The 21,006-nt window shown below is 36.4% G+C and overlaps 1 protein-coding gene across 1 annotated transcript; it reads right to left on the reverse strand.

Annotated features, from left to right (window-relative positions):
• Nucleotides 1–18,889: 18,889 nt before the first annotated feature.
• On the reverse strand, nucleotides 18,890–20,741 carry LOC121379870. The gene has a single exon (XM_041508529.1). The coding sequence runs from the start codon at nucleotides 20,321–20,323 to the stop codon at nucleotides 19,208–19,210; it is 1,116 nt and encodes a 371-aa protein (XP_041364463.1). The 5' UTR covers nucleotides 20,324–20,741; the 3' UTR covers nucleotides 18,890–19,207.
• Between the last annotated feature and the right edge of the window lie 265 nt (nucleotides 20,742–21,006).

Consider the following 21,006-nt stretch of genomic DNA (forward strand, 5'->3'; position numbering starts at 1 on the left):
GAGTTTTGTTTTTATTTCCCAGCCTGTATTAACGGCACTTGGAAAGAAAGAAAGACATGTTTTATTTAACGACGCACTCAACACATTTTTTTATTTACGGTTATATGGCGTCAGACATATGGTTAAGGACCACATAGATATTGAAACCGAGAGGAAACCCGCTGTCGACACTTCGATTAGCAGCAAGGGATCTTTTATATGCACCGTCCCACAGACAGGGTAGTACATACCACGGCCTTTGATATACCATTCGTGGTGCACTGGCTGGAACGAGAAATAGCCCAATGGGCCCACCGACGGAGATCGACCCCACACCGACTGCGCATCGAGCGAACGCTGTACCACTGGGCTACGTCCCGCCCTAACGGCACTTGGTGTTACTAGGTCATACTGTACATTACAATCGGGTTGATTGAAAGATGTGTATGTTGTATCAAACAATCCCTGCATAGTTACACTTGGTGTCACTAGGTCATACTGTACATTACAATCGGGTTGATTGAATGATGTGTATGTTGTATCAAACAATCCCGGCATAGTTACACTTGGTGTCACTAGGTCATACTGTACATTACAATCGGGTTGATTGAAAGATGTGTATGTTGTATCAAACAATCCCTGCATAGTTACACTTGGTGTCACTAGGTCATACTCTACATCACAATCGGGTTGATTGAATGATGTGTATGTTGTATCAGACAATCCCGGCATAGTTACACTTGGTGTCACTAGGTCATACTCTACATCACAATCGGGTTGATTGAATGATGTGTATGTTGTATCAGACAATCCCGGCATAGTTACACTTGGTGTCACTAGGTCATACTCTACATCACAATCGGGTTGATTGAATGATGTGTATGTTGTATCAGACAATCCCGGCATAGTTACACTTGGTGTCACTAGGTCATACTCTACATCACAATCGGGTTGATTGAAAGATGTGTATGTTGTATCAAACAATCCCGGCATAGTTACACTTGGTGTCACTAGGTCATACTGTACATCACAATCGGGTTGATTGAAAGATGTGTATGTTGTATCAGACAATCCCGGCATAGTTACACTTGGTGTCACTAGGTCATACTGTACATCACAATCGGGTTGATTGAAAGATGTGTATGTTGTATCAGACAATCCCGGCATAGTTACACTTGGTGTCACTAGGTCATACTGTACATCACAATCGGGTTGATTGAAAGATGTGTATGTTGTATCAGACAATCCCGGCATAGTTACACTTGGTGTCACTAGGTCATACTGTACATCACAATCGGGTTGATTGAAAGATGTGTATGTTGTATCAGACAATCCCTGCATAGTTACACTTGGTGTCACTAGGTCATACTGTACATCACAATCGGGTTGATTGAATGATGTGTATGTTGTATCAGACAATCTCGGCATAGTTACACTTGGTGTCACTAGGTCATACTCTACATCACAATCGGGTTGATTGAATGATGTGTATGTTGTATCAGACAATCCCGGCATAGTTACACTTGGTGTCACTAGGTCATACTGTACATCACAATCGGGTTGATTGAATGATGTGTATGCTGTATCAAACAATCCCTGCATAGTTACACTTGGTGTCACTACGTCATACTATACATCACAATCGGATTGATTGAATGATGTGTATGTTGTATCAAACAATCCCTGCATAGTTACACTTGGTGTCACTACGTCATACTGTACATTACAATCGGGTTGATTGAATGATGTGTATGTTGTATCACACAATCCCTGCATAGTTACACTTGGTGTCACTAGGTCATACTGTACATTACAATCGGGTTGATTGAATGATGTGTATGTTGTATCACACAATCCCTGCATAGTTACACTTGGTGTCACTAGGTCATACTGTACATTACAATCGGGTTGATTGAATGATGTGTATGTTGTATCAGACAATCCCTGCACAGTTACACTTGGTGTCACTAGGTCATACTGTACATTACAATCGGGTTGATTGAATGATGTGTATGTTGTATCAGACAATCCCTGCATAGTTGCACTTGGTGTCACTAGGTCATACTGTACATTACAATCGGGTTGATTGAATGATGTGTATGTTGTATCAAACAATCCCGGCATAGTTACACTTGGTGTCACTAGGTCATACTGTACATTACAATCGAGTTGATTGAATGATGTGTATGTTGTATCAAACAATCCCGGCATAGTTACACTTGGTGTCACTAGGTCATACTGTACATTACAATCGGGTTGATTGAATGATGTGTATGTTGTATCAAACAATCCCTGCATAGTTACACTTGGTGTCACCAGGTCATACTGTACATTACAATCTGGTTGATTGGAAGATGTGTATGTTGTATCAAACAATCCCTGCATAGTTGATTGAAAACATATTTTATTGTACCAAGAACAAACGAATTGGGCACAAGTTTGACAACTTACGAGGCCCTCTTCTATATTCATACAATATACATGGCGACCTATAATACATAGCTGTAAATATAAACTACATGTATACATTCAATGATATCCAGTGTAAGGAAATGTATTGTATACAAAATAATGTAAAGGAAAGAAAAAGAAATATGATAGAAAAGATTACACAAATAGTACATCACGTACAGTTAAATTCGCTATCACATTTACAAATAATCCTTTTGGTAATTTAAATAATACTTTATTAATCAAAACGATGAGTTTGTTTTATATATATTTGAACATAAGTAAATATTTCTTTATTATTGGCATCGCTTAATGTGCTTCTACCATATAACAGTAACTGTAAATCTATTGGTTGAAAAAGCTATAAGGAATTACATAGAATCAGTCTCTGTTGTTCATATTGTTTACATTGTAAGAAAAAATGGATATCGTTTTCTAATCTGTATCCACAGTTACATGAAGGGTCTGTGGTAAGTCCACATCTGTACAAATCGGCATTTAAAGGGCTACATCCATGTCTTAATCTAGTATGCAATATATTTTCTATTCTTTTTCCACAGGAAAAATAATATGGAACTTTATTTACCACTGGTCTTACTGCTTTTTTGAAAGACGATATTGTTTCACACTTTTTAATTGCTGGGCTTAAATTATTCCATAAATCAATTGCTGAATAAATAAATGATGATTTTAATAAGCAGGTTCTAGCAAAAGGTGTAAATATGTCCTCCCGATTTCTTAACATATAAGGAACCCTTTCTTCTAATCTTTGTGGAATACAATTAGCTAAGAAATCGGGAGTCATTCCTTTCATTATTTTAAACATTGTACACAGTTGTTTTGTTTTTCTCCTTTCACTAAGTGTTGTAAGACCGGTTTCAATATATAGCGAATTACGTGAAGCAAATTTAGACATGCCAGTGATTACCCTTGCAGCTTCTAGTTGTACCTTTTCTAAATTATCTGCGTTTAATTGGGAACAGCCATCCCAGACCTCTGAAGCATATTCTAGGACGGGACGAATAAAAGTACTATATATTCGCATTAGAGTTTGACGATTTAATAACAGTCTGTATTTCCTTAATACTGAGATCATTACCGATGCTGATGTGCATACATTTTGAATATGACTAGACCATTTTGCATCATCTGCTAAAGTTAAACCTAAATGTTTATGCGTTTTTGATTTGTTTAAAGTTGTGTCACCAAATACGAGACATGGTTCATTAATTAATTTGGTTAGAGAAAACAATAATACATTCGTTTTATTTGGGTTAAAGGTAACTAACCATTTGTTTGACCATTCATAAAGTTTCAACAAATTAATGTTTAGATCGCGTTCTATAATTGAAATGTCATTTGACGATATTCCAATACTTGTATCATCAGCAAATAGCCTTGTTACACAGTCTAGTTCATCAGCAATATCGTTAACATAGATCAAAAATAGTAAGGGACCTAAAACGGATCCTTGAGGTACTCCAGCCTTTAGAGTTCCATAATTTGATAACGTTCCATTTATATACACTCTTTGTTTCCTATTAGAAATATAATTATTAATCCATTTTAAGAGATTGCCTCTGATGCCATAGTGTTTAAGTTTATAGATTAAACCCCTGTGCCATACCCGATCAAAGGCCTTGGTCATGTCACAGAAAACTGCACAGAAATATTCTTTATTGTCCAGTGATTTACAAATTTTATTATACAATTCAATTAATTGGTACACGGTGCTGTGGTTGGGTCGGTATGCACACTGATACTTATAAAGTAGATTATTGAAGGTGAAATAATTATACAGGTGTTTAAACACTATTCTCTCAAATATTTTTCCAACACAACTTATTAATGATATAGGTCTGTAATTTGTTGGTGAACTTCTATCTCCTTTTTTGAAAAGTGGTTTTATGTGGGCAATTTTCCAATTGGTAGGGAATTCTGCTGAGATCAGTGATTTATTAAAGAGCAATTGGAGAGGAATCGAAATGGAATTGGGAATACGTTTTAGTAGTTTATGGCTTATTTCATCTGGGCCACTTGCTTTATTAGGAGCTACTATTTTAATAATGTCTATTATTTCTTCAGTGGTTCTTGTCAAGGTTTCCAAAGATTCCCTGCAACGTTGTCCAAAACTCGGAAGTGCAATATTTGCATCATCAACTGATGAAATTGATAGAAAATTCTTGTTTAACGTTTCGGCTTTTTCAAAATTCGTATATGATACAGGCACATCTGATGTTGCATCTTTAAGTGGTGGTATAATGGTTTGTGGTATCGATGTTTTTAAAAATAAATTTCATATATTGCCAGTACGTGGTTTTATTTTCACTACAAAGTGTTCTTAGTTTTTCGTCTAGGGAGTTAGCAAATTCTTCTTTAGCTCTTTTTTCATATTATTGACTTTGTTTCTTTGATTTTTGTATTTACGTTCATCCGTTGGTCGTTTAGATTTTAGCGCTTTTTTTCGAAGTCAGTCTCCAATTCGTAATTCTTTCCGTAGTTTACTATCAAAACATGGTTTATCGTTAGGTCGAATAGTAACAGTGCGATGCTATATACTATTTTTAATGTGATTTTTAATTACAGTTTCAAATTTATCACATGCAATAACAACATTTTCAGAATTTTCAAATATTAATTGCCATAGTTCATTCGTAATTAATTTTTTCAATTTTTCGAAATCACCTTTATTATAAAGCCATATTACTCTTTCATATGCTCTAGCAGTGCATTTGAAATTATTTAATACAATGTATGTTATTTTATGATCGCTAACAATCGCGGATAACGGTATAACGCCACTCTCGTTGATTTCACATGCATTTGTGATAAGAATTGGGTCAATAAGTGTCGCACTGTTCGCTGTTACACGTGTCGGGGTGTCAATTACATTGAACAAGTGTTTGTGCATTATTAACTCGTGCAGCTTGTTTCGTTTTGACGAGAGTAAATCTTGATTGAGGTCACCGACAATAATAATGTTGCCGCATATACCTAAAGCTTTTTCTATCGAATAGTCTAACCTGTCCCAGAATGTTGTCTGTGTTGTATTTGGGCGGTATACCACGCATAATAGTAGTGATTTCTGTTTAAGTTTAATTTGTACCCATATTATTTCGTCATAAGGCGTTTCTAAGTCGTATCGTCGTGTATGGGCTAGATGTGAATCGACATAAACTGCGACACCCCCTCCGTGATTGGTACGGTCCCTTCTGTACGGTTCGTCATAGTGATCTATCTTTATTTCCTTATTGGATACCTGATTATCAAGATGGGTTTCAGTGAAGCATAGGATGTGAAAGTCAGTAAGTATTTCCGAAAGTTCTGGTATACAGAGTTTATTGCGTATTAAAGCTACGTATATTTAAGTGGAAGATTGATAATTGTTCATAATTTTCAGTGTTTTGGTTTGGCCCGGGATTTGATTCAACATCATTGCACAATAGAATTAGAATAAAAAGAAGAATCGGGTTTGATTTTTGAGACATCTGAATTATGTAAAGACAAGTCATGAGAGCTGTAGCCATGGATATGGAGAAAAACAGAGTCTTGAATTCTACGAATTCATCGAACATGTACGAACTATCAAAGTTAAATGTGGATCGAATGCGATAACTCCATGATCTCACCCTAATATTGAAAAGCCCGACAGACGCTCTGTAAGCTTCTGTCATTACCCATTGGGCAATTTGAAAATATTAATATATTCCTTTTTACAGAGGTCAGGCAGGCTAGTCAACATGAAGATAAGAAATTGGTGGTGGTTTTGCACGTGACGTGATCTAATTGTAGGTACAAAGTTAAGGAAAGAGATAGGGAAAGTATTAACAAGAAAATACAAAACAAAAACGTATTGAATTGGTTGATTGAATGATGTGTATGTTGTATCAAACAATCCCTGCATAGTTACACTTGGTGTCACCAGGTCATGCTCTACATTACAATCGGGTTGATTGAATGATGTGTATGTTGTATCAAACAATCCCTGCATAGTTACACTTGATGTCACTAGGTCATACATTACAATATGGTTGATTCAATGATGTGTATGTTGTATCAAACAATCCCGGCATAGTTACACTTGGTGTCACTAGGTCATACTGTACATTACAATCGGGTTGATTGAATGATGTGTATGTTGTATCAAACAATCCCTGCATAGTTACACTTGGTGTCACCAGGTCATACATTACAATCGGGTTGATTGAATGATGTGTATGTTGTATCAAACAATCCCGGCATAGTTACACTTGGTGTCACTAGGTCATACATTACAATCTGGTTGATTGAATGATGTGTATGTTGTATCAAACAATCCCGGCATAGTTACACTTGGTGTCACTAGGTCATACTGTACATTACAATCGGGTTGATTGAATGATGTGTATGTTGTATCAAACAATCCCTGCATAGTTACACTTGGTGTCACTAGGTCATACATTACAATCTGGTTGATTGAATGATGTGTATGTTGTATCAAACAATCCCGGCATAGTTACACTTGGTGTCACTAGGTCATACTGTACATTACAATCGGGTTGATTGAATGATGTGTATGTTGTATCAAACAATCCCTGCATAGTTACACTTGGTGTCACTAGGTCATACATTACAATCTGGTTGATTGAATGATGTGTATGTTGTATCAAACAATCCCTGCATAGTTACATTTGGTGTCACCAGGTCATGCTCTACATTACAATCGGGTTGACTGAATGATGTGTATGTTGTATCAAACAATCCCGGCATAGATACACTTGGTGTCACCAGGTCATACATTACAATCGGGTTGATTGAATGATGTGTATGTTGTATCAAACAATCCCGGCATAGTTACACTTGGTGTCACTAGGTCATACTGTACATTACAATCGGGTTGATTGAATGATGTGTATCAAACAATCCCGGCATAGTTACACTTGGTGTCACTAGGTCATACTGTACATTACAATCGGGTTGATTGAATGATGTGTATGTTGTATCAAACAATCCCGGCATAGTTACACTTGGTGTCACCAGGTCATACTGTACATTACAATCTGGTTGATTGAATGATGTGTATGTTGTATCAAACAATCCCTGCATAGTTACACTTGGTGTCACTAGGTCATACTGTACATTACAATCGGGTTGATTGAATGATGTGTATGTTGTATCAAACAATCCCGGCATAGTTACACTTGGTGTCACTAGGTCATACATTACAATCTGGTTGATTGAATGATGTGTATGTTGTATCAAACAATCCCGGCATAGTTACACTTGGTGTCACTAGGTCATACTGTACATTACAATCGGGTTGATTGAATGATGTGTATGTTGTATCAAACAATCCCTGCATAGTTACACTTGGTGTCACTAGGTCATACATTACAATCTGGTTGATTGAATGATGTGTATGTTGTATCAAACAATCCCGGCATAGTTACACTTGGTGTCACTAGGTCATACTGTACATTACAATCGGGTTGATTGAATGATGTGTATGTTGTATCAAACAATCCCTGCATAGTTACACTTGGTGTCACTAGGTCATACATTACAATCTGGTTGATTGAATGATGTGTATGTTGTATCAAACAATCCCTGCATAGTTACATTTGGTGTCACCAGGTCATGCTCTACATTACAATCGGGTTGACTGAATGATGTGTATGTTGTATCAAACAATCCCGGCATAGATACACTTGGTGTCACCAGGTCATACATTACAATCGGGTTGATTGAATGATGTGTATGTTGTATCAAACAATCCCGGCATAGTTACACTTGGTGTCACTAGGTCATACTGTACATTACAATCGGGTTGATTGAATGATGTGTATCAAACAATCCCGGCATAGTTACACTTGGTGTCACTAGGTCATACTGTACATTACAATCGGGTTGATTGAATGATGTGTATGTTGTATCAAACAATCCCGGCATAGTTACACTTGGTGTCACCAGGTCATACTGTACATTACAATCTGGTTGATTGAATGATGTGTATGTTGTATCAAACAATCCCTGCATAGTTACACTTGGTGTCACTAGGTCATACTGTACATTACAATCGGGTTGATTGAATGATGTGTATGTTGTATCAAACAATCCCGGCATAGTTACACTTGGTGTCAGTAGGTCATACATTACAATCGGGTTGATTGAATGATGTGTATGTTGTATCAAACAATCCCTGCATAGTTACACTTGGTGTCGCCAGGTCATACTGTACATTACAATCGGGTTGATTGAATGATGTGTATGTTGTATCAAACAATCCCGGCATAGTTACACTTGGTGTCACCAGGTTATGCTGTACATTACAATCGGGTTGAAATCAATACAATAAGACTTTAAAATCGGTTTTAATCTAATGAGAGCTCATTTTAATGGCACCTCACCAACATAACGTCAAATTCACTTGAGGACCCAAGTAGTATTTAGCAAAACGACGTAATTTTCCGAAAAAAGATAAAAGATAAAAACTTTATTGCATATAAACATTCCACATACGGAACTGGATACAAAACATATGCATAAACAAGAAACAAACAAAATGACTAAATAAGGACTAATTATGGGCAATACATGTATAATCGTGAACAAATTTGCATACCGCACCAGCAGAGGCTGGATTTTGGTTTTGCATAATATATATAAATTTCTCTTGCATACTCATACTTTTAAATAGGTAATTATGGAAAGTTAGATATGCATATAATTTGACACGTTGACTATTATATTTCTTACATATTGTGATACGATGGTATTCATCTTCAATTACATTGCAGTGGTCACATAAACGTTCTTCCACTGGTGTGAAGGGTTTTGTATGGCGCCCAGTCTCTTAATTTGTGGTCACCGAGACGTAATTTAGTAAAAGCTTTACAGTGTTCTGGATGTATACAGTGTAATAAATATGGCTCTAGTTGAATATTGTGTTTATAAATTAATAAGCGATTACACTGTGGAAGCGGTATCAAGTTATGACGTCGATTCACAAAATTACGTCATTAGTTGTGCACGTGTAATCATGATACACGTGGGTCATACTGGTTATAACCATATGGATAATAATGTAAAAAACGTATTATGCGAGACCCTAACTCCAAGGGATGAGACGACTGCTTCCATTTCTATTGGACTAACTTGTATTTACCTTATTTTTTCCTTGCCCATCCTAATAAATATTTTAAAAATTTCATTGAAATATTGCTGTTGAGGAAATAGGGGTAGGGTTATAAAATGTGTAAGTACTCTTGCAACAACTTTATAAGATGTAATTTTTACTGAAAAATAAAACTGAATTTTATTTTATGACGTTACAGAAAAAGTGTTATATATATATATATATATGAGACCCTAATCCCTAAAGGATTTCGATATTGGTAACACATGAATTCTCCTATCCATTAACTCCCAAGCTTTGTATTCCTAAATGCCCCGAAACATTTTATAATGCTTTTAATATAGTCACCCTTTAGCAAGTCTATAAAAATATAACTTGTGTTAACAGGCCCGTACGCAGCAATTTATAGGGGTGTGTGGGGTGCATAATCGACGGCCCAAAGTAGTTAAGGGGTCCGGGGGCATGTCCCCGAAATCTTTTTAAATCTAGAAAACAGGAGATCCATTTTCCTGCATCCTGGGAAGTAAATTGTCGCCCCCCACCCCCCCCCCCACCCCCCTGCGCTCGGGCCTGGGAAATGGGGCTCGCAGCTTTCCGTGTGTATCTACCAGTTTTGTGACCTTACCCCCATTTCCCAGGCCCGTACGCGGGGGGTGGGGGGGGGGGGGGAGGTGCGTGCGAGAATTTACTTCCCAGAATGCATCTCCTGTTTTCTAGATTTAAAAAGATTTCGGGGATATGCCCCCGGACCCCCTAACTACTTTGGGCCGTCGTACGGGCCTGTTTCTACAAGTTTATTTATATATTATATTATATTATATTATATATTATATTATATATTATATATTATTATATTATATATTATATATATTATATATATATATATATATATATATATATATATATATATATTTATATATATATATATATATATATATAGAGAGAGAGAGAGAGAGAGAGAGAGAGAGAGAGAGAGAGAGAGAGAGAGAGAGAGAGAGAGAGAGAAAGAGAGAGACAGAATACATGAGTGACATATCAATTACCTCACGAGTTGTTTTAAAATGTATCTAACGAGTGAAAGCTAGTTTGATAGTTTTTAAACAAGTTGTGAGATAAATGGTATCTAACGGACACGAATGTATTATTTTATTTCTTACATATCCTCAAAAAACACAGAAAAACACCCAAAAATTAAGACAAAACCAAAAAACCAAAGACAAACCACCAACAACAAATGGTTTTAAGCAAATTTTAACATCTTTTCGACAAAGTTATTTACAGTCCTTGCACTTTGTCACATCAGGACTGACCAAGGGCTTGAATTGGACACTACCTGAACATTCTAAACAAAAATGAAAACAAATAGTAAAATAAAATATATATTTAATTTCTAAAATGTCTTCAGTTTACATTAAATCGCGATTCTACTTTTATATATAATCCCCCCCCCCCCCCCCCCCCCCGATCAAATCACTGACAAATTAATTCAGTTTCAAAGTGAACAGTTGTTGACAAATTAATTCAGTTTCAAGTTAGTACTAAACCAAATAACTTCCGGCTGGGTCAAAGTTCGAGGTGCACCGAACTTTTGATAGAGAAGTGAACACCAGAAGTCCTGTGATTGGTTATAAATGTGAGAGTGTTGGTTGTAAAAAAAGAAAAGAAAAAAAGTTTCATCTGTGCTAAAAATGTATGCAATTTTATTTCATCTAGTACCACTGTGTCAAGTAGCCTTGTGCTTAGAACATGTATGGGGTACCTGTAAAAAAAAAAGTACTCAAATTTTGTGCGGAACTAGGGTAGTCATAGACGCTACCCGTTATCTCAGAAATGAGCAGCTTGACACCCACTTTGTGTTTCACTTTAAGGGTGAGGGGTGGTAGTATTTATATCCGTGGCATCTATGTCGATTGATACGTTGCAGGTAGGAGTTTTAGCCATGTCTGTTACTATTGTCGTCTATGGGATTTGATTTAGTAGTTTACACCCTCAAAGTCCAAACAGTTGCTAACTAAACAAAAGTCGCATCCGACGTAGATGGCTTGCGAATCTGTCCTGCAACAAAGGTAGGTTCATATCGGCAACAATAACAAGATCTTCCATGGTTACTTCAGATTCCGTCATTGCCACGACGCTAGCCCGTCAGTGGTTCACATCTTGTAAAGTCATTCACCTCGAGCCTTCCAGCCTTCCATATTAATCAAACAAAAACCTATAACAACAAATGGATCAACATAAACATGGTACGTATTGCCCCGTCGTCGCACCTTATGTGTCGAGGTAAACAAGACCCTTACATTAACAGTCTCCAAAAGTGCACCTCAATTTTAAATATCACATTTCACCAATAACAGTCTGTATAGACTAATCTCTCCGTGCACACACAAACTATTCAATAGGCTTCCCAATGGCTAGCTTTACCGCTACCACAAAAATAACCACTCTAACGTCATTACAATAATAATCAAGTGGTACCCTAGCCGAGTACTCTTGACTAAGAGAGCTAGACGGACATTTGGACATAAATACGCTCTCATTACAGTCCGAGACCAACCTATGTATATTTTTGGCATTTCCTGACTACCAAACGGTAGGCAAAGATTCCCGCTCTAATACCACAACAATCCTATGTTTGACGTCAAATACCTTTACATCGATCATTTTCGAGTTAACTGATACAAAAAAATCCACATATTAATCACTAATACACATACTACAGAAAGAAACCCGACAGCACCCACATTCAGCTACGCTTCGTGACACTCCGTGGCAACAATTACAAAGCTCGGCGATCTATTTCGAGACGTAGATCACGTGATCGCCACTGGGCGATTCCGCCTTGTGCAGCAGTTACAGGGGCCGTCTCATACCAAGCGACGTTACAACATGGAAGAGTTGGCTAATGCCGTTTGGGATGAATTTGGATTTAATTACGTCATTAAACCAAAACAATTACACATTATTGATTCCATTTTGAATTTGAAGGATACATTTGGGGTGTTATCGACAGGATACGGCAAAAGTATGTGCTACGTACTGCCTCCTTATGAAAGATAAAGTAGTAATTTAATTTGATTATTTTATGTTTTATGAATTAGTCATTAGTACAGTAGTAGAGTGTGTGGGTTTTTTTCTCTCAACAATTACGTAACGCTCTTGAGGGGATGGGGTATCATAAGCTGTATTCTGAGGCGTTAAGGGGACGGATGGCAATGTTTGTTACTGCAAAATATTGGATGGCAAACATTTGGTAACTCTGACATGAGTATTGGAGATGAAACCCGCTACATTAGCAATGGATCTTTTATATGTACTTTCCCACAGGCTGGACAGCACATACCACGGCCACTGACCAGTTCTGGTGCATTGGTTGGAACGACAAAAAAATCAATCGGTTTAATGGATCCATCGAGGTTGTTCGATCCTGCGACGCGAACACTCAAACGACCTAGCTGAAACCCACTCCCCAAGAAATATGCGGAAATGACTCAAATGTGAAACTGTGGTGTAATATCTCATTAAAAAGCAAAAAGAAAAATAAAGAAAAAAAGTGCGCTAGGATACTAGTAAATTAAGTAATAAAATAGTTCAAATTTTGTTTTGGGTTGGTTGTAAGTATTCTGTTTGCTTAATAACTAATTTTATATGAACGATCGTTTTATCCAAGCAAATGTAAATCACATAAATGTATAGTAGTTAATAATTACTGACAATGCATTAACCTACGTAGAACACCGCCTAATTATTTTCAACAACTGAACAAAGACCGATTCTGTAACAATACTCAATGATCAGCTGTAGACAGGAGTTCCGTCATAGTAGACAAGCTGACGCATAGGGACCGATGGCGATGAGTTTCGCCGTATGCATGTATGGCCACAAATGACTGCCAGGTCCGATGTCGGGAATTAACCTGCTTATATCAGTTTCAAGTACGCTCGTTGCTACCACGATTTCTGATTAGGGCCACAAACTGTACTCAGAACAAGAGGGGGTGTGGGAGTTTTAAAAAAAGGTTTACAACTTTTTTCAGCGTAGAATGTAGCCACAATTAATGAGATTACCCATCGATACGCATTGGCAGTTAACAGTACGACAATGATATTTGTCGCTGCTTTACAAGTTCTTTTTTGACTGACGTTGCTGCTGATTTGTTTATGAAAATAATAATCTCTCCGATTAAAAAAAAAATTCAAACACAATTTTTACATTTTAAACAGTTAAAACAAAGACATGTTTGGTGTTATAATAGTTACTTGCATATAAGCATATACATATCTATAAACCTGTACGTTTTACAATCATACCAATCAAATGAAGAATGCAATTATGTTACTGACCGATAAGCTACACAATATTAAAAAAATTCTGTTTTTTTTTTAAAGATGCACACGGGGAAATTACACACTATCTTAGTTGTGTCACCACTGACGTCACTAATAAAAAAATCAAGTGAAGTCTTTACATCAAAAACATCACTTAATGTCGGTCAGCACTGGGCCCACCTTTGAATTGTGCACAAATTCCTGTTCTACGCAACCGTCCACTTTTATCCTCGAAACGTTCTTAACAGCATGCACATTCTATCGCAGAAACACAAAACGAAACTAATCCATGTTGTAATTCATCCCAAACGGCATTAGCCAACTCTTCCATGTTGTAACGTCGCTTAGTATGAGACGGCCCCTGTAACTGCTGCACAAGGCGGAATCGCCCAGTGGGCGATCACGTGATCTACGTCTCGAAATAGATCGCCGAGCTTTGTAATTGTTGCGACGGTGTGTCACGAAGCGTAGCTGAATGTGGGTGCTGTTGGGTTTCTTTCTGTAGTAGGTGTATTAGTGATTAATATGTGGATTTTTTTGTATCAGTTAACTCGAAAATGATCGATGTAAAGGTATTTGACGTCAAACATAGGATTGTTGTGATATTAGAGCGGGAATCGTTGCCTACCGTTTGGTAGTCAGGAATTGCCAAAAATATACATAGATTGGTCTCTGACTGTAATGAGAGCGTATTTATGTCCAAATATCCGTCTAGCTCTCTTACAGTCAGAGTACTCGGGCTAGTGGTACCCCAAACCGTAACACTACATTCGCATTTCAAAACCACCAACTTATCACTTCTCCAAAACATTGTAATAATTCATTTATAATTCTTCATATTCTAGCTTACAGAATAAAAGACCAAATATACAATATTTGAAATTAATAATATACAATATATTCCCAAAGAATATACAACATTACTATTAATAATTACAACATTTTCCAACTTCTGACCATCTTTAAAATATAACATGTTGCCGTTCTGAATACATGTATTATATATTTTTAAAATGTATTTTTTACCAAAATATAATATATTTACAAAACCAGTACTCATCCCAGCTGTCCACACCACGTTCCTACATCTCTAGGTAAAAACCAAACAGGTATCCCAACAACCAAACTGCCCCCTAGAGCTACGGCAATAAAAAGGTTAGCGTACCATAAAAGTAGAAGCCCAATTAAAAACAATCTCAAAGCAACCAACTTCTTAAAAACCAGAGGGCAAAAAGTAGGGCAACTCACCAAAAAATCAGTAGCGCCAGTCAACAAGAAACTCAGTAAAACCACTCCGCCAACTAACCAAACCACCCCTCTCACCACCACCTTCTCCAATAGCATCCCCCCACCCTCCCTTACCCCCACCACTACCTCCGCCCCAAACCCCACCTCCACCCTTACCCTCACCACTACCTCAGCCCCAAACCCCACCTCCACCCCCTCCCACCCACCCTCTACAACCACCACCCCAACCCCAGCAGGTCCCACCAGCTCCTCAACCCACCCACCCCCTACTACCCCCACCCCAACCCCAGCAGGTCCCGCCAGTCACTCAACCCACCCTGCACCCCCCCCGTACCTCATACCAACAAAGAAAACCCTACAGGAAAACCCAACCCGCCCAACCACCCCATCAACCACCCCCCGGGATACCCATAACCACCAAAACCCCAACTCCGCTACTAAATGGCTAATCAAACTTTACCCCCTTCCAGCCCCAAATGTAAATCACATATATGTATGGTAGTTAATAATTATTGACAATGAATTAACCTACGTAGAACACAGCCCAATTGTTTTCAACAACTGAACAAAGACCGATTCTGTAACACAATACTCAATGATCAGCTGTAGACAGGAGTTCCCGTCATAGTAGACAAGCTGACGCCTAGGGACCGATGGCGATGAGTTTCGCCGTATGCATGTATGGCCACAAATGACTGCCAGGTCCGATGTCGGGAATTAACCTGCTTATATCAGTTTGATGTTCAAGTACGCTACCACGATTTCTGATCAGGGCCACAAACTGTACTCAGAACGAGAGGGGGTGTGGGAGTTTTAAAAAAAGGTTTACAACTTTTTTCAACGTAGAATGTAGCCACAATTAATGAGATTACCCATCGATACGCATTGGCAGTTAACAGTACGACAATGATATTTGTCGCTGATTTACAAGTTCTTTTTTGACTGACGTTGCTGCTGATTTGTTTATGAAAATAATAACCTCTCCGATTAAAAAAAAAATTCAAACAATAATTTTACATTTTAAACAGTTAAAAGAAAGACATGTTTGGTGTTATAATATTTACTTGCATATAAGCATATAAGCATATACATATCTATATAACCTGTACGTTTTACAATCATATCAATCAAATGAAGAATGCAATTATGTTACTGACCGATAAGCTACACAATATTAAAATTTTCCGGTTTTTTAAGATGCACACGGGGAAATTACACACTAGCTGACGTCACTAATAAAAAATCAAGTGAAGTCTTTACGGGATCATAATATCAGTGCCCATGGTATATATGAACATATGGAAAGCGAATCCGTTAATGGTGAGTAATGGTAATGTGTGCCGTTTACATCTTTAATTGTTTTTCTGATACCATCTTTCATAAGCATTTTCGGTTTATATATTCTAGATACAAATCAAGTGGCCCTAGTAATAGTCTGCAAATTTCAGTCTGAATGGGCCGTTTGGCTTTCACATGTTGCATTTCAATTTTGTCTATCGATATTCCTTTCAAATTGAAACGAAACAATTATTTATTTGTAAATTTGCTATTATGTATGCATCATTTCCAATTAATTATGTATGTCGACATTCATTCCAAGTTAAAATATATAAATATATATTTGTAAATTTACTATTAATATGATTAATTCTGCTATCTGTGCATCAGTAATGTACTAGTCTTTGTAATTGATTATAAACCTGTTATCTGTATATTGTCAAGAATAACCGTACTAAGTTGGGTGCATTTACAGGGGATCACGGATGTCTTAAATGCAAAGTGTTTGTCGGAGTTGCCCTAATAAAATAAAAAGTGCTCTTATTTGGCACTCTTCAACAGAAAAAGTACATCTGCCCAGATAACATTAGTTTTATTTTCAAATGGCACATTGCTGTCAGTTGCTTAGGGCTATGGGTATTTTCACCAGCGCATTCTTATATGTCACAAAATATACTTCAATTTCAGATATAAAGCAAGGTAAATCAACTGTGTTGTTTGCATCTCCAGAGGCCATAACATCAAAATACTGGAAGAACATAGTGCAAGAGGTCTACGGAAAAAAACTGTGTGTAATTGCATACGACGAGGCGTATTGCATATCAGAATGGTGCGATATTCCCAATAAGTTATATTTTGGCATAAAATAATTTAATTGAAAGTCAGTCTGTTTACAAATCATATAAACATGTTTTAAGATATGTCATGGTACATGCATTTCAGAGATAAACTATAAGCAGATCACTAATAATATCACCCACATACCTATAGTTTGTTGACTTGATTAAAACTTACATACCTTATGTTTTATTACATAATGTGACGCATACATGACAAATATTTTTAAAATTTTTCAAACAGATACTTGATATTGTTTATATGACCAACAATTGTTTGTATATATATATACATGATTATATACAATTATATACATATATATATATATTATATATTATATATATATATATATATATATATATATATATATATAAGAGCGTCTTTGATTGATTAATTGTGTACAATTAAATTACAGGGGCTTGGATTTTAGAGACGATTATAGAAAAGTGAGTGTTCTTCAGAGCATCTTTGAATGTCCAGCGTTGATTTTAACAGCTACTGCAACATCAGACATAAAGGCTGACATTGACACTGTCTTGGGATTGACTGATGCTAACGTGATTTGCTCTTTACCAGACAGGTAGGTTTATGTTATCCATACTAGACAATTATTGTTGCGCCACTGCATTGATTCTAATGTAAATAGTTAAAAAATTTATTTTTGACACCTGTCAACATGGTATATATTTTGTTTATGCTTTGTTTGAAACTTAATGGAAAACAACAAACAGTGAATTGCTTGAATCATATATTATATAATATATATATATATATATATATATATATATATATATATATATATATATATATTTAACACTCAATGGAAAACAAGATATATATATATATATATATAACATTCAGATTCAGATTCTAATATTGGACTGTTGCACATAATGTATTTTCTGTTGCATGCATATGTGTAATTTAAATGAAACTATCATAGATAAATATCATAAATCAAAACACATAAAAATAATACCAAAAACATCTTCTAACTACAACCATTGTTTTACTATTCCAGGCCTAACATCATGATTTCTACACTAAAATCTACTGAGAAATATGAAGAGGAACTCAAGTGGATAAAAGATGGCATTTTACAACATGGTGTACACATGAAAAAAGTTCTTGTATATGTCAATTTAGTAAATATGTGTCACCGATTATACATATGGCTACATTCAACACTGAATGAAAATGCATACACAGGCGATGTACACATTGAAAATAGACTTGTTGAAATGTATCATGCACATACAGACACCTGCTCCAAAGAGCGTATTATGGAAAAGTTCATCACGCCTGGTGGATTTATAAGAGTTCTGATAGCCACTGTTGCTGTGGGTATGGGCATTGACATTCCAGACATATCGATAGTTGTGATATGGGGTCTACCACCTACTTTATTGCAACTTTGGCAACAAGCAGGTAGGTGTGGAAGAGATGGAAGAAAGTCTTTAATGATATGTTATGGGTATCCAAGAAGCACCATACAGCCATGCTAAACATGTACAAAAAAGTAACAAAAGAACATGGACCTGTCCTACTAATGTGTACTTGCAAGACCTTGTATCCACACCAACTTGCCAACGAGTTTATTGTCTGAAGTACTTTGCTTTATCTCCGGATAATGAAACGGAAATTAAATGTCTAGCTAACAAGTCTGCTTGTGACAACATGTGTGCTCAAAGCTGTCAATGTTTAGGATGTTTGTGCTGTTACGTCTGTTGCTTGAAATGCACATGTCCTAGCAAAAACAGTACACTACTAGCCATCATAGAATTTTACTTGACACAAGCACAGTAATGATTCCATGGCAGTTAACTGGATTAATGCTTGATATGTCACATGTTTGTACAGAACTGATTACATATCATTACAATGTTTCAATAGTTCAATGTTTCATTTCAATATTTCACTGTTTCATTTCAATATTGATTTTTTATGTTGCTTATCATCAGTTTGTCACAAAAAACTAATTATCTATTTTCATCTCTCTTGTTTTAGCCAACGTTTCCATGTGTTTGTCCATTCTTTGCCTGAATTGTTTTGGGTTTTTTATGCCCCCTTCTATGTAGAAATTTTCAAATCCCTTGAAAAATCTCCCAGTCTTTACTTGGAAAAGTTCCATATGGTGTAGCATTCCAACCATCCTTAAAACATCTGGTGTCCTGTCAACCTTTCCATGTTTTCTCATGGGAGTTGGTCTGCTGACAACCTTCTCATCAAATACTCTGTCAAGTATCTTGCCTATTCCAAGCATTTGACTGTGCCTACCTACAGTTTTCTCTGTTAGCTGACCACCAGCCTTTCTACTATTTTCTTTGTATTCATTGTTTAAATGCTCGCAATGGAGATCCTTTGGTACATTTTTTCGTTTACCTCCATGCACATTCACTGTTCTTTCCCACAGAAGAGCGTGTCTCATTCTTTCAGAAGTAGCTCCTGCTATATTGGCAAGCAACCTGTGACCAAATATGAAATATTTGGGGTGATGTTTGTTATAGAAATCAACCATATCAAACTTCCAGTGCATTATCATTCTTGGTCCATCATTTTCAATAACTGCATCATGCCTTGCAATGTCATTTAATCCTCGCCAAAGCAACCTCTTTACATACAGATTTTGTATGTCGATGAATTTGTTCATAGTTTTCCTTGTTTTCTTCGTTTTGTTTGTGTTACTGTATGTTTTACACTCTTCTGAACAAAACCAATCCCCTTCAGGAACATCGGCTTCGTCCATTTCTAAGCATTCCAAATGGAACCATGATCCAAATGTACAGGCCGTGTTGTTACAATAAACCATTGTTCCACCTATGTCTAACTTACAAATACAGTACATCCCAGTTTCTGAATTTTTGTCACTTGCAACATGGAGAACATTCTTTGTGTTTGATGAATAAAACACTGAGTCAATGATCCTGTCAGCAACATCGTCCATATAAAGCTCCCTTTCGTATTTGGAGTTTGGTAAGCAAAGTGGTACAGATGAAATGTTGTCCATTTCGGTAAGCGACATAAAGTTCAAAAGTGTCAGTCCTTCTGTTGAGAATACGAGAAGTTCCTCAGCCTTATTGAAACATTCCATAATGTTTTTTGATACACCTGTGTGATCAAAGACCTGTTTCAAATTATATAATGTTCCTTTCTCTCTGTGGCTTTCAAATTTAAATAGCTCATCATAGGTATCCTAAAATGAAAATGATTTGAAATACTGATTACTTATTCATACATTGAAAGGAACATTATCACGTTGATATGTAATGATTTGAGATATCTGTATGATTCTTAACTGTAACATATTTATTACCTGAGGGCATTCAGTTAATACAATCTCTTTTGACACATTTTGGTCTTCTTCATTGAAAATGAAAAAATTAGTCCAGTTGTTTGGAAATGTAACAATGTCCGAATGACATTTTCAATTTGTGGAGACAACATGAAAATAGGAAGCAAACATACTTCACCATGTACATACACTAGTTTGATCATCTTACTGGCGATCGTTTTGATGGATATTCTTATTCATTTGCCCATTCGAAGCTTAAAAACATACTAAATATGTGTATGAGTGTAAATAAAAAATATATATATATATATATATGTGTGTGTGTGTGTGTGTGTGTGTGTGTGTGTGTGTGTGTGTGCGCTGCTGTAGGTTTTATTTGTACTAGGTATGTTTATGAAGATAGTTATGGAGAACATGTTAAACTATGGTCAATTGGTATTTAATAAATAGTTGTGATTTCTGACGAAATAATAATAATAATA

This window comes from Gigantopelta aegis, chromosome 8, assembly GCF_016097555.1.
Source record: "Gigantopelta aegis isolate Gae_Host chromosome 8, Gae_host_genome, whole genome shotgun sequence".
NCBI classification, from domain to species: Eukaryota; Metazoa; Mollusca; class Gastropoda; order Neomphalida; family Peltospiridae; genus Gigantopelta; species Gigantopelta aegis.

Bases quoted from the DNA above. Each gene is read 5' to 3' on its own strand.
- LOC121379870 (XM_041508529.1), bottom strand. From the start codon at position 20,323: ATGGAATGTTTCAATAAGGCTGAGGAACTTCTCGTATTCTCAACAGAA.